The 13,988-nt window shown below is 40.3% G+C and overlaps 3 protein-coding genes across 7 annotated transcripts in view; 1 reads left to right on the plus strand and 2 right to left on the minus strand.

The window, feature by feature from the left end:
• The window catches only part of ACBD7 (acyl-CoA binding domain containing 7), a 4,443-nt gene extending 2,816 nt beyond the window's left edge, over positions 1-1,627 (minus strand). For both annotated transcript variants that reach the window (XM_012731276.1, XM_004691264.2), the window contains exon 1: positions 1,530-1,627. In XM_012731276.1, coding sequence (XP_012586730.1) covers positions 1,530-1,541 — 12 coding nt within the window. In that variant the 5' untranslated portion in view covers positions 1,542-1,627. The remainder of the gene's footprint in view (positions 1-1,529) is intronic.
• Positions 1,628-6,322: 4,695 nt separating this feature from the next.
• RPP38 (ribonuclease P/MRP 38kDa subunit) lies at positions 6,323-9,780 on the plus strand. Of its 3 annotated transcripts, none has more exons than XM_004691108.2 (2): positions 6,323-6,528; positions 8,839-9,780. In XM_004691108.2, the coding sequence occupies exon 2, from the start codon at positions 8,849-8,851 to the stop codon at positions 9,692-9,694; it is 846 nt and encodes a 281-aa protein (XP_004691165.1). In that variant the 5' UTR covers positions 6,323-6,528; positions 8,839-8,848; the 3' UTR covers positions 9,695-9,780. The 3 variants fall into 3 exon arrangements, with proteins under 3 accessions (XP_004691165.1, XP_012586839.1, XP_012586840.1); XM_012731385.1 differs by having other exon boundaries at positions 6,326-6,348; XM_012731386.1 differs by lacking the exon at positions 6,323-6,528 and adding an exon at positions 8,056-8,074.
• Positions 9,781-11,154: 1,374 nt separating this feature from the next.
• Positions 11,155-13,988, minus strand: part of NMT2 (N-myristoyltransferase 2) — a 27,020-nt gene continuing 24,186 nt past the window's right edge. For both annotated transcript variants that reach the window (XM_004691265.2, XM_004691266.2), the window contains 2 exons: positions 12,929-13,066; positions 11,155-12,707 (listed from right to left, as the gene is read on the minus strand). In XM_004691265.2, coding sequence (XP_004691322.1) covers positions 12,687-12,707; positions 12,929-13,066 — 159 coding nt within the window. In that variant the 3' untranslated portion in view covers positions 11,155-12,686. The remainder of the gene's footprint in view (positions 12,708-12,928; positions 13,067-13,988) is intronic.

Raw genomic sequence — 13,988 nt, forward strand, 5'->3', positions numbered from 1 at the left:
CCAGTTCTGTATGAATAAATAAATAAATCTTTAAAAAAAAAAAAAAAGAAGCAGCTATAGCAGAGAGATTTCAAAACCTATTTTCTTATAAGTAAACATTCAATGGCCATGTTTTGTAATGGCACTGACCTCACTACAGTACTCTTAATGACTCCTGAGGACATTTCCTCCTCTTCTTCCTAACTCTATACTTTGCTATAATGCAATAGCTTTGCTACCAATTAATATCCTTGTCCCAGCCATTCATCTTCAGTGCCTCTTTACTCAGATTCAACATCAGTATTATTTTTATCTATTTAGTGGACTAGCTAGTTTCTAAGGGCAATATTTCTGATTCAGTTGAGTTGCTTGTAGAGATTCCTTTAAACAGTGAGACAGATATATATAAGATTTATTTCAACTTATTTCCCAAAAAATGAAGTTTTTAAGTCAACTTAGAGTGAAAAGAAACTGGCTGCCTAGAAACTTTATATACAAATCTAGAGTAATGAGCCTTTGAAAAGCCCAAGGAACCTAACTCCCCAAGACCCTCAGGCAGGCAGGGGCTCTCTGTCCTGGACTCACTAGTAGCGTCCTTAGCATATTCCACACACGGACCCATACACTCTTCTTCCACGGAGCCTGGGCACTCCTAGACACTTTAAACTTTAGCCTCTTAGTTTGGATACAAAGGGCTTTGGTGATTATTTTTCTTAATAGAAATTTTCTTTCTCTTACTTAAAAAAATTGTATTTTACCTTGTATTACTTGTTTTTAAAATCAGGGATAAACAGGAATTATTTTCATGAGCCTGGGTAATATCCAACAAGAGACTAAAAGCATTCTAGCCCATCCCCATTTTCCTTGTCCAATGCCAGAGTCATCTTTCATCCAAAGATCCAAAGATCTGGTAGATAAAGTAGATAACTCCATTGTAACCCAGAATTCCCATCTAGGGCAAAGTACGGGACAATAGCATAACTAGAACAGCTATTTGTGGCTAACAAAAATCACTTGTAAACTGGAGATAAGGACCTCCAACCTAAATACTCTTTAAAGAGGTCAGGTTCCTTTATCAATTCCTAAGGATGTCTGAGACACAAGGGTGCGTGTGACAAGGAACACGACCCCTGCCTCATTTCTGAGTGTCCTTCTAGGAGTCCGCGGGCTGCTCTATGCATAACATCAAGGCTGGGAACACAGCCTCTGCGGCTTGTGCCTATTTAATCAGTCCCTGGGGCTCACTAGAGTTGCCATAGAAGCCCCGATGCGCCGTCAACAGATGGCACCGGTTCAGTCTACTCTGCAATAATGGGGGTGCTGGGGAAGGATGGAAATGTCCTAGAGAGACCGCGAACCGCTCCCAGAGGGGCTTGTACAGCGCGCGGGAGACCACAGCGCGCGGCACTGCTCTGTGGCCGACTAGAGCTGCGGGGTGGTCGCATCTGCCCGAGCGGCCACTTGGGCAGATGCCAGTTCCACGCCCCCCTGAACGCTTCCCTCCGGTAGCTGCCCTCCCACACGGCCTGCCTGTCCATGCCCCCGCTTACCTGTAAGGACATGGTGCCGGTAGCCAGCAGATGCCACACTGGACGCAGTCGCCGACCCTGGACGCGCCGCTTCTTAAAGGGCAGCGCATCTCTGCCCCGCGGCTTCCATTGGCTGGGCGCTGGGCTACTATTGGTCGCTAGCATCGGAGGGCGGTGCCTGGTGGTGAGTGGCATCCGTGCCCCCCCCCCGCGCCCACCGCGGTCCCGCGAGTCGTTGGAGGGCTGTGGGCGGCATGCACTGCTGGGGCTGGAAAGGCAAAGATTAAGGAATTTAAATGAGCTCCTCTCTGGCTTTGGCTAGCTCCCCAATTCTTTCTCTAGGGTTTGTTTGCAGGAAATCCAGAGAGGTCTCCCTAGGGCACGGACCTCACTTGGGATTCAATCCTTTTAAATATATCTTTTTGCTTTAGAAAGAACAGAAACTCCCGCATTTATTCAGTCCTCTCGTGTCTTCCCACCCATCACTTGTAGTTTGTACCTTCTCGTTCTAAACAAGCAACCACCCATTACATGTTTTCAATTATGGTAATTGCACAGAATTATATGCTTACTCAGTTTGTCTCTGTTTTCCAGAACAAACCCACTGTCACTCCAAGTCTACAGACACACAGAATAGGATTATGATTCACATTTGATTAAGTTGTCTAAGAACTGCAACCGCACTTCCTGGTCATATGAGAAGTTAATTTTTGATACGTATGTGTCAACACACACACACACACGTTTTGTTTTTTAAAGAAGCATTTGTGGAGAAAGTGGAAGAACCCGCACAAACGCAAGGACAAAAATTACTGATCGGAGTCATACAACGAAGCAACACTGTCTAACAATGCAAGTGAAGGAGAAAGAGCTCAAAACATTTTGACTTGGTTACATAAAACCATATCTTAAAAATGTTTGCTACTTTTCTTGTAAATTTATTGAATTTCTTCTGCAAAGTATTTTCATGATGAAATCATTAAGATAAAATAAAATCAATAAAATGCTGAATAGAATTAAAAAAATTTTTTTTGAAGTCCAGGGTCATGGGAAATGCATTTTGAGGCACCAAAAGCAAATGACACCTTCTGAACAGTGTGTGCTTTCTCAGCTGGAGAGAGTTCTATCAATGTTTCAGTAGGGAAATTCTGCACTCAGGGTCAATATTAGTGTGTTATCTGCAGCTGAGATATTTTGGCATTGTGGTCAATTTAAAAAATCAGGAGATGAAGAGAGAGAAGTTACAATGTATTGTTTTATCCTCTAAATCCTGAATATTCTTTGAATACCTCTTTTCAATGTACTTTTTTTCTCTTGTTTTGCCATCCCCATATTGAGGCCAGAGCCATGGGTATCTTGTTTCAAGAGCAAGAGAGAAGAGAGGATGGAAACATTGGTACAGTGAAAACTCAGTTTTCTGGAGCTCTTAGGTAGTGAGACAATTGGGATGGATTTTAAACTATTTTATTAATTATTCATTATAAATGAATATACCCATATGTGTAAATAAAATCTAAAGGGCACACACCTATGAATCTAACACCAGTTTAAGAAAGAACATTGATCCAAGGTGGCATAGAGGAGGTTGCTTGCTTCACTTTCCAAACAATCATTTAGTTTAACAAGTAGCATACTGCACCCAGAGAGTCCTGTGGCTTGTGGCAAAACTGGAACACCTCCTGGATATTAGAAACTAGACAGATAGCTCTAGAAAGGACATGGAGTAGACTCATGTTTTAGTGAATAAGAAATGATAGAAGAGATACACTTGGTGGCTATGGTTGAGGGAGGGAGACTGCCATGCAAACACTGCCACGGCTGTGACCTGAGGGAGGGGAAAGTTGCACTGTGTAGAGAAACATTCCTTTGACTGAGGGGAAATGCATGCAGAGGGGCTCGAGTTCTCTAGTTTCCCAGAGAAATGGAAAGGACAGTGTACTGGGTTTCCGCTCCCCCTTAAGCCAATGCTAATCTTGTGAGCTATGTTAATCTATGGCAAAGGTGGTAAGAGTATCCATTGGAAAAAGGAAAGTCTTTTCAACAAATGGCCTTGGGAAGACTGGACAGTCACACCCAGAAGAATGAAATTAGACCACAGTCTCACATCATGTTCAAAAATGGATTAGATATAAGACCTGGAACTATAAAATACATGGAAGCAGATAAAAAATGCTTTATGGCATTGTTTTCAGTGATGATTTTGGTGATTTTTCTGTAGTGGTAATAGGAAAAAAAAGAGAATATAAGCAAATGGGACTATATCAAACTATGAAACTTCTGCATAGTAACAGAAACTAACATTAAAGCAAAAAGACACCCTACTGAATGGGGAGAAAACATTTGCATGCCATACATCAAACAAAGGGTTCACATCCCAAATCTACAAAGAACTCATGTAAGACAACTAACAGGAAAAAAAAGGGCAGAGGAGCTAAACACACACTTCTCCAAAGGCAGATGGCACAGGAAAAAACTCATCATAACTTACTACAAGGAAAATGCAAATAAAACCCACAGTGAGATACCATCTCACACCCATGAGAATTATCTGTATCAAAAAGATCAAAATCAAGTGTTGGCAAGTGCGTGGAGAAAAGGAATCCATCTTACACCGTTGGTGGAAATGTAGACTGGTCCAGCTGCAATAGAAAATAGTATTTTGTAGGAAAAGGAGATGAAAAGGATTGGCTCAACTTTTGGGTATTTAGATGATAAAATTTTATAGTTGCATGAATTTAGATCATTTGGATTGATTTTTCTGCATTTTAAAGATTATCTTTTAAATTTTTGTTTTAGCTACTTTTTGTCCTTGTGGTCCGCGCCAGAGAAGCTTCATAGCTACATTCCCTGCTCCTTTACAGGAGTAATGGTCCAGGCAAGACTTGGAAAGCAGGGTGCATGGAAAAACTGGAGCTACTCTGGTGACTTTCAAAGATAGTTAGTGGAACTTGTGTTTTGTTTGCTGTTATCTTCAACTGATTTTCAGCCTCCCGAGGCATATAATCATTTCTGGGAAATGAGGCAGCAGCTAATGACACAAATTGTTCTATAGAGAAGGCAAGACTAAAAGGAAACTTGTTTGGAGATAACTGGGTTATGGGAAAAGTTTTTTCTTGTTTTGGTCGTAATGTTTGTGCACTACAAATGGTAGAGAAATTACCTTTGAAATGTAGTTATTCATTTTAGCAAAATTCTTGAGGAAATTATATTGTCAGTTTTAAAACCAAACACAACCACTAAAATCAGAGTTAGGTACAGTTAATTCTAACTTAATTATTAATTCAGGTTGTCACTGGATATATCACAGTTCTATGTATCAAACACATTCTCTGCTAGGCATTTTACAAACATTATCTCTTCTAATCCGAACAACAGCTACTATTTTTTATCATTTCATAGAAAGCATTAAGTAACTTGCCTAAAGTCACATGCCTAGGAAGTGAAGTTAGAATCTCAAGGAGAGGAGCCTGGCTCTAGAGCCATTGAATATAATGACTGGTAATCTTCATAGAGTAAATATAGACTGAGATGTTGCTCAAATGATAAATCTGAAATCTTAGGGTACAACAATTTATACACATTTCCTTCCCACTGTCTGTGTCTATTTGTTTTACAGTTTAAAAATGAGAATCTACCTTAGAACTTCGGTGGTTCATGGACATGTTTTGTTACTATTCATTTTATGAAATAAAGCCCATTATCACACTCAAACTTCACGTAACTTTTAATCTGAGATTTAAAAATCTTCTTACTCGTTATTCTGTATAACCTGTAATAATCTTGGCCCCAAAGCAATAGTTTAGGTTTTTGTTGTTATTACTTTATGGCCAATTCGTTACTATGTTGGTGATGAAATTGAACTAAAAACAAAACAAAACAAAAACCCATCCGGAAGAGATTGAGAAAGGAGGAAAGATAGAAGGAAAAAAGGAAGGAGTAGATTGGAAAAGGGGAAAAAATGGGGACGAGGACGAGTTTCAACCTAGTCAGAACCAGTCTAGTTCTTATTTTATTAAGATTTATTTATGAGTACAAGAACTAGGGTACAGTCCAAAGGTGGGAAGGGGGCGAGCGGATTCAACAGAGACAAGAGTCGGAGGCAGAACAGGCAGATCTACGAAGTACTGCCCAGGGGAGCAGCAGGGGAGAGGAGAGGTCTACTGCGCCCTGTGGGTCAGCTCCCGGCGGGCATGGAACTCGGTGCAGTGATCGGATAGCTTCCTAGTGCTGCTCGAGTTCCCCTAGCACCACCAGGGAGGCCCACAACTTATTTCTTGCCAAGAGAAAATCAATAGATACCTAACCTTGACAATGTTCTTCGTTGTTTCGTAATTGTCTAGCGACTCCATTCAGATTCTGCACAGGTTCCAACAGCTATCGCAGATATTTGGAGCTTTCTTAACTGTCAAAGAACTCAAAACAACCTTTCCACTTCTATTCCCCGGGGACTCAAGATCGCCTGCATTGTGGTCTGTAAGAATGAGGTTTCCTCAAAACATCCCATACTTCAGTTATCTTTAAGTTTTACGGGTCTCAGAATTCGGCTGGGATTCGATGGAGACGGGGCCATCGCTACTGGAATTTTGCGCTCTTGAGGCAAGCCAAATACAGAAAAGGGAGAGAAGGAAGACTCAGAAAGATAGAGAATGTGTTGGAAGGCAGCTGTGTCAAGGAGAGTGAAGTCGCTCCTAGGAGACGACGCTTTGGCTGCTTCCTTCTCTCGCATCCCAAGAAGGGCTGAGGTAGGTTACCGTGGCAACCACGAAATCTCGCGAGATTACCGCGCCTGCGCGCTGCTGCTGTGGTGCCGTGTTCCGAGCACAGACTCACTGTGTTATAGGTTGGTTCTCAGTCGTTTCGGGAACGTGTGACACGACGGCCCGACATTTCCTTTTGGGGAGTGACCTAACGCCTGATGCTGAAATGTGAAGTTCTGAGCGGCTGCGCCCGCCCCACATTTGGAAGGTGGCGGCTGTGAGCACGCGCCGCGCGGCGCACGTGGGGCGGCGCTCTGGCGGCTGTGAGTAGGGGTGGGCGCGCGCGACCCTGCGGCTTACTGGGGGCAGTGGCCGGGTGCTTCGGTGCTGAGGCGCAGTAAGAGTGCGGAGCCAGGGAGCGCAGAATCTCCAGGGCTTCTCGGGACCCGCCCGCCTCGGGGGTCTGCTCACTCCCGCCAGTACGCGCTTCCGGGCCTTGCCTCGGTGTCGGTGGAGTTGTCTTTTAGGAAGGAGAGAGAGTGAAAATAAAGCCCCAGCCTGGCCCTTGAGAACTGGAGGCGATCTCCAAATACACTGCACCAGTGGCAGCTTCGTGGTCAATTCTGTATGCGCCAGGTAGTGGCAGAGGGTAGAGGTCAGCTCAGAGTGCAGCCGCGGGGAGCTGGGGCTGTCGTCCCCTGGTGCCACCCGAGGTGTTGGGGGGGCGCCCCTGAGCCCTTCCTCTGTGTGGGCGCCCCGCTGGGACTGTAAACTCCCGCTGGGTGTGCATTTTACGCGCTGGCGATGTGCACAGGCCGGGGTTCTGTCCACCTCTGTAGCAACTCCTGTGCGTGTCGGGGTGATTTCTTAGCCTGCCCTCCGGGAGCCTCTCTGGTGCCGCCAGTTTTGTGGAGACTTCCTAGTCTGAAGCCACAGAGATCTTTGTAATGCCTTCCTAAAAAACCTCGCCCGCCCTGTGTTTTGAAACCTTTTCTACGCTGAGAGGCTTGACAGGACCTTCACTGTTCGGTCCTTAACATTCCTTCTGCCAGTAGCTGCTTTTCTCTAGCGTCTCTCCCCCAGCCTTACTGAACTTGTTTCGTTTCTTTTATTGTTGTTCTTTGGGATACCGTACTTGGTGCTTCATTTGGTAGGATCCTTCAGATGTAGGGTTGAAGGTCACTTTATCCAGGAGGCCCTTCCTGACCCCTGCCACTAGTCAGGCCTTTGCTAGATATTCCTTGATTGCCCAGCAGTTCCCCTGACCCAAGCATCATGTTTGACACCTGCTGATTTTCTAAGCTCAGCGAGACCAGGTTTTGCTTTAATACTTAATTTTTTGTTTTGGTATATTGTAAACTCTCGAAAGAAAGGTGGTGTGGAACTGAGAGTGGGAGTGTTCCAGTCATGGAGATGAGAAGCTTGTCTTTTCCTTACTTACTAAAGGGTGCAGTGGTTGTGTGTGAAGGGAGAGGCTTGCTCTTGGGATATGGGCGCCAGAATATGCAGGTCTTCTGTATCACCTTAAGAAGTTTGCTCTTGATCCTATGGGCATAGGACACTTAGGGATGTTTTCCGATTATATGGCCTAAGGCTCAGCTTATGTTTGCAATTTGGTTCTCCTCTTACCCACTAGATTCTGAAGACTGGAGTTAATGCTGCCTTGCTCTCCCCTCCTGGCAAGTAACCATTTACTCTGTGTTGTATGAATGCTGAGACAGTTAATTTGTTGTTTGGTAAGAAGCCTGGTACCATGTTTGTCTCGCCCCTTAGTCTTTCCCTCTTCCACTGGCTTTGGTTAAGCTGCTTCCTGGTTCTCTGAGCCTGAGGGGAGCATGGAAGAAGGCAGCGGTCTCAAGGAAAGAAAGGGTATCGTACGAGTTAGTACGTGTATGATTTTTCCCACTGAAATCCCTCTTACCGTTTTCCCTTAGTGGAGAAAAGTATCTTTAAATTTCATGACATCATCACATTGTTGGCAAAGGAGCAATCAACTTGGAATAACTGTAGGGAAGGGGAATATATACCTGTGTAAATGTTTTAGGAAGGATGTACAAGATAACAGAATGCAGGAGGAAGGCAGACTTAGAAAAGGAGACAGAATGAAAGTATCAGTATCCATATGCATTATTAGTGTTCAGTATCTCAAACAAAAAACTCATACCTGCTTAATTCTGAATGGCAGAGTCTTCCAGGGCCTTCATAGATTGTGCAGGTGTACACACCTCAATCCCTGTGCTTAGAACTCTGCCTACACAGTGAATATTTGTTAAGTGGATGAATGGAAGCCTAACCAGAGAGCAATTCAGAAAATTGTAATGAATTTATAACATTAATACCGTAGTAAAAGGATAAATCATTAGGAGCACGTAGAAACAACATTTTCTAATGAATGAAATAGAATTTCACGGATGCAATGATGTGAATGTTTGTATATTGCCCATATGTGAACAAAGATAGTCATGAACAAATGGAGGATAGAAATTAACTTTAAAAAGGAAATTATGTGGTCATATAATTGGTCTTACATTACTAAGCTTGCTGTCAAGCAAATGAGTACATCTAGAATGTTCTTAAGACATAGATTTCTAGTTAACATAAATTTTCCCTTATTGTTTTGATGTTTTCTGAAGGATTTTCAGAATGGCTGTGGCTCCACAAGCACCAGGGAGGGGCTCTGTTAGGAAGACAAGACCTTTAACTGTAAAGACATCGCTGAACAACCCATATGCTATCTGCTGGAGTGCTCTGGAAAGAGAGGATATGCACTTCATTTTACAGACCCTCGAAGACAGATTTAAAGCAATTGGACTTCAGAAGATTGAGGATAAGAAGAAAAAGAAAAAGCAGTCTTTTTTAAAAAAACAAAGCAGAGACATGGTTAGCAGAGATGATACTAATGAGGATCTGAAAGAAAAAAAGCCAGAAGATAACCAGAAGGCATCTGGGTGGAATCCTGTCCATGTCAGGAAGCAGCTGGCCATCGGTGTTAATGAGGTCACCAGGGCTCTGGAAAGGAACGAGCTGCTCTTAGTGCTGGTGTGTAAGTCAGTTAAGCCTGCACTCATCACTGCACACCTGATCCAGTTAAGTGTAAGCAGAACTGTCCCTGCTGGGCAGGTTCCTCGGCTCAGTGAGAGAATCGCACCTGTCATTGGCTTGAAATGTGTCCTGGCCTTGGGCTTCAAAAAGAACAACACTGACTTTGTTGATGAGGTAAAAGCTATTATTCCCAGAATACCCCACTTGATTGTACCATGGCTTCAAGACAGACTTGAAGACTCCAGCAAAGATTTACAGACTGAACCTCTGGAAAGCCAAGACAAAGAAATTATGGAAACTTCCTTTGAAGAACTCTCGAAACCTAAGAGAAAATTTCTTGAAGGTCAGCTGGCTGTAGTGTTACAGCCCCTTAAAATAAAGAAATTGATTCCAAACCCCAATAAGATAAGGAAACCACCCAAAAGTAAAAAGTCTACTTCAAAGTAATCTTTTATAAACATATCCTTTCAAACAGTTGTAAAGTGACAACTCATAAAGATGACTAGCTAATTAAATGAGTTAACGTTTACTTATGTTCTTGTGATAGTTTGTTGCTGTTCCTTTCAAATGTCTAAGACATAGTGACTGTATAGCACAGATAAACTGAAGCTTAATACTAAGTGCAGAGAGTATTCCAAAATATGAATGTCAAAACAAGTTTATTGAAACTAATGTCCACGCTTGCATAAATCACTTCTAAAAGGCTGGTACATTGCTTGTAAGACCATCTGTATCCTGCAGCACTTAACCAAGCTGCAGTAGACATGGGTCTAGTTAGCAGAGTAGATGCATCTGAGCTGCAGAGCTGCAGCTATATCAATTCTACAGGAAAGATAGTAAATGTCCAGCACTGCACTGTCTTCAGAAACAACATCATTTTGTATTTCCTGTTGACACGATATTCTTTGTGGGTAGGGGTATGCATGGACATGAGACACTGAGAGGTATGATATTTTAGGAAAAGTGTGGTAAGGTATTTTGAGTAGTCAGAATTCACCCCTTTACATGGTTAACTGACTTCCTTGGAGGATGAATTAGGTGAAAAGCAGCAGAAAGAGTGAAACAACTGAGGAGCTTGAAGTTTTAGGGTTGAATCTATGCAATCATATGGGTCCTTCATGTTAGGAAATGGTGCCTAGCCAATGCTCTATCTAAAAGTGCCTGCTATTTACATTATTTTTGGAAAAGTTACTTTATGCAAATTGGGGGAAGGCATTCAATTGCCAAGTTTATTTTTAGGCTAGTCTTATGCATTGAAGTTTTATTGATGCATTTTCACTATTGACAAAGATGCAGCAGTTTTCTTTTAATATATTAAGACATTATATATTGCATTGAAATTTAGTTCTAATAGCTACTTTATAAACACAAGCTGTTTTACCAATTCTCCATTTTAAATGTTCATTGGTAATGCTTAAGTTATAAAGAGACTATATATATATGCTAGTCAGTTTTTTAAATGTGAGCAAAAGAATATGAAACAATTGGAGTTCTGTAAATGGATAAAGGAAAATGCCAGTTTTACCGTGAGGTAAACAAGTTCATGACAAAATTTAGACTACCCATTACACATTTGATTTCTAAACCTACTTAGTGTAATACTGTACCATAAAAAATGTGTGGAACATATTCCTAGTCAGAGCTTTGACTTCAGACTAAGTTAAATCTGATTTACTTAAGGCTGGTATCACAAGAAAATGTTTAAGCAAATTGGTTCCGTTTGGCTTTTTTAAGCCTGTCTCACATTAAAGAACAGTAATGCATTGGGTTTGAATCATCTTATACATTACCCTGGACGCAGGTGTGCCCTCTACTGGCAGTCTTAGGGCTATCACCTTTGGAATGGTCTTCAGGATAAAGACAGGCTGCAGAAAAAGCCTCTCAGTTCCTTACTATAAATCAGGTTCTTTTTTTTTTTTTTTTTCTGTAAACAGCCAGATGATAAATGCTAGGTTTTTAGGGCTATTACAGCTCACTCTGCCTTTTGTAGCATAAAGCAGCCACAAGCAATACCTAAACAAGCTAATTGTGGCTGTCTTCTAACAAAACTGTTTATGAATGCTGAAATTTGAGCTTTGAACAATATTCACTTGTCACAAAATGATAATCTTTTGATCAGACTCCTCCCACCCCCACATTCAAAAATGTAAAAACTATCCTTAGTTTGTGGGCCATACAAAAATGGGTTTTAGCTCATGGGCCACAGTTAGTTAGCGCCTGCCTGATAAAAAGATATGACTGGTTTTATTTGACTACTTACAACATAATGGGAAGGCCATTATGTTGTCTTAAAATAATTACATTTTTCTGGACTGAACAGCCTAGGCACTGGTACAATAAAGGCAGGAAGAAATATCTATTCTGGTATGTGGTCTCATTTACATCTTTTCCTCTTGAACTATTGGCAGTATATACATACATATATATGTACACAGTGAAACTTGGTTTTTCATTTTCTAGGTAAAAACACATCAGTAACAAAATTATGAATACTTATTTACAAAGTTTCCGTTAGCATGACACTTCATGATAAATTAAAAGTCAGCATAAAGGAGTATGTGCAATTTTGCATAAGTAATAAAAATATTAAAACTATCAATGTCCTGATGGCACTAATAAATTCCACTGGGCATTTTTTTTTAACTTCAGAGCTTTTATTTTCCTTTTCTCCTCACATACCTTGCTGTGGTGAGAAGAAACTGCAGCAGCAGCAAAGTCTTGTCAGTCTGGGTGTATACTCATTCAGAGGGCACTCAATGTCTGCAAAGAACTTTGCTTTTGAACAAAACCATCAATCTGCTGAAGATCAAAGTATAGATTTTCATATTTATTGATTTGGCAATTTTGCTTCTCGAGAAATGTACTAGTCATCAGTATGTTTTAGTCTGGCTCTTTACTTGACCATCCATCACTCATCATTGAGTTGCAGAAGTGCTGATTCCATACATGTATTTAATGATATCATGTAAGGTGATACAAAAATTTTCCACATGGGTCCTCTGCTCTGTTACATGGACAAATAGATCATCAATAAACAGAAATGCATCAGTTTATTTCCACACGAGTAAAGATTTTTTTCACATGATGCTGTGACTTTTGTTCAGTCTATAGAAAAACAGTCCCATTTTCTAGAGTGGAAAAATACCTTCTCTTCTTTAAGAGACCATCAGAAGTTTGAAAACTAGAAGAATGTGCTCTTTGTTCCCTTTCACTCCTACAAATGGATTAACAGTGGGAAAAGAAAAAGGACGAATGTTAACATTCTAGCTAGAAATGTATACAACTAGTCACATGGACTTTTTCCATCTTTTCTGATTCTTAACACTTCAGTTTCTCTTAAGTTGTGCTTTTATTCTTCCTCAGAATGGCAGTTCCCGGAATCATTAAATATAACATTAACAAGTGATGACATCAGAATTCTAGAAATAGAAATATCCATCTATTGTAATACAAGTCCAACCTAAAGGGAGGAAAGAAATGGAATAATAAGAACAAGTAAAAGTAAACAAAACAAAATTATAATGTAATAGATCTATATTTTAAAAAACAGAGGAAACCTTTTAGCAATCCTCAAGGAGTAAGGATGAGATAGTCTAGGTAAATTTATTAAGATCACAAAGGGTATACTTGTTACAGGGCAGGGAGAGAGGGACCACACTGTTACATACTGATATCGCTTACCTTTTCAGATTCTGTTCCTGGACATCTCCAATTGTACAAGTAATATTGTAAATTGCCATCTCCTATACCAAACTTGAGTTTTTCCAAGAATGTTTTATTTTCCATCAAATCTAGTGCATTGAATACATCAAATCCTTTCTGCCAATATAAAATGGATTTACATTTTAAAATGTCAAAGAACTAGAATATTTTCTATATTGTATATTTTAGCATAACATTTAATCCCTCTTAACAGCTTGAATGTGCATTTATAGTAAGATTTAATGTCTCAAATATATAGTATAGGTTAAGAATTCAGTTCAAGACTGTCTTGTTTAGCTAACAATGAGCTAGCAGAATTAGCCAGAAATACTGAATAATAAATACAGTATGGTGGCTGACACTAATAAAACATCTAGCAGGACTTTGAGACTTTGTCCCTGTTTTACAAGGGAAAGTTATCTAGATGGTCCCATTTCCACCACTGTTTTTGGTCTTTCTAAGCCCTGACTTACCTGAAGCTATAGCTAAGAAACCAAAGTTGCAAAGATTTGAAATAGGTTGACTTGAGCTGATACTAGGAAATAAGATTTAGTGAGTTTCTTCAAAATGTTACAGTATAAAATGTGGAAGTAAGGAGGAAGAGCACTGAAATTTCTTTTTCTTATGGTTATTACCTTATGTAACGTAGTATTGGCATTCTAGGGGGAAGTAGTTAAAAATAAGCAATAGGATCAAAGAACCTGAGGATAATAGTGGTTTTGGGATCCAGAAACAATAGATTTTTTAAAAAGAATTTTTAATAATCAGATAATAGATAAGATAATTTTTATGTGTTAGTCTCAATTTCTTATGAAGAATACTTTTTAATAACTAACATCAAAATGTATCAGCTAATTTCAAATCCTTTATAAAAGAAAATGTTTAGCTATAGCAAGAATTAAACAATTATCCCAATTGCTACACTGAAGAAACAGAAAGATAATGCAAATTTAGTATGGCATGTTTTGAATTTAATTCCTTACATTTTAAATCCCTTTACTTTTTTTTTATTTATTTTTTATTATTTTTTTAAGACTTA

This window comes from Condylura cristata, unplaced genomic scaffold, assembly GCF_000260355.1.
Source record: "Condylura cristata isolate star-nosed mole 26May11 unplaced genomic scaffold, ConCri1.0 scaffold00030, whole genome shotgun sequence".
In the NCBI taxonomy this organism is placed as follows: domain Eukaryota; kingdom Metazoa; phylum Chordata; class Mammalia; order Eulipotyphla; family Talpidae; genus Condylura; species Condylura cristata.

Coding starts and splice junctions, on each gene's coding strand:
- RPP38 (XM_004691108.2), top strand. CDS start 8,849: ATGGCTGTGGCTCCACAAGCACCAGGGAGGGGCTCTGTTAGGAAGACA.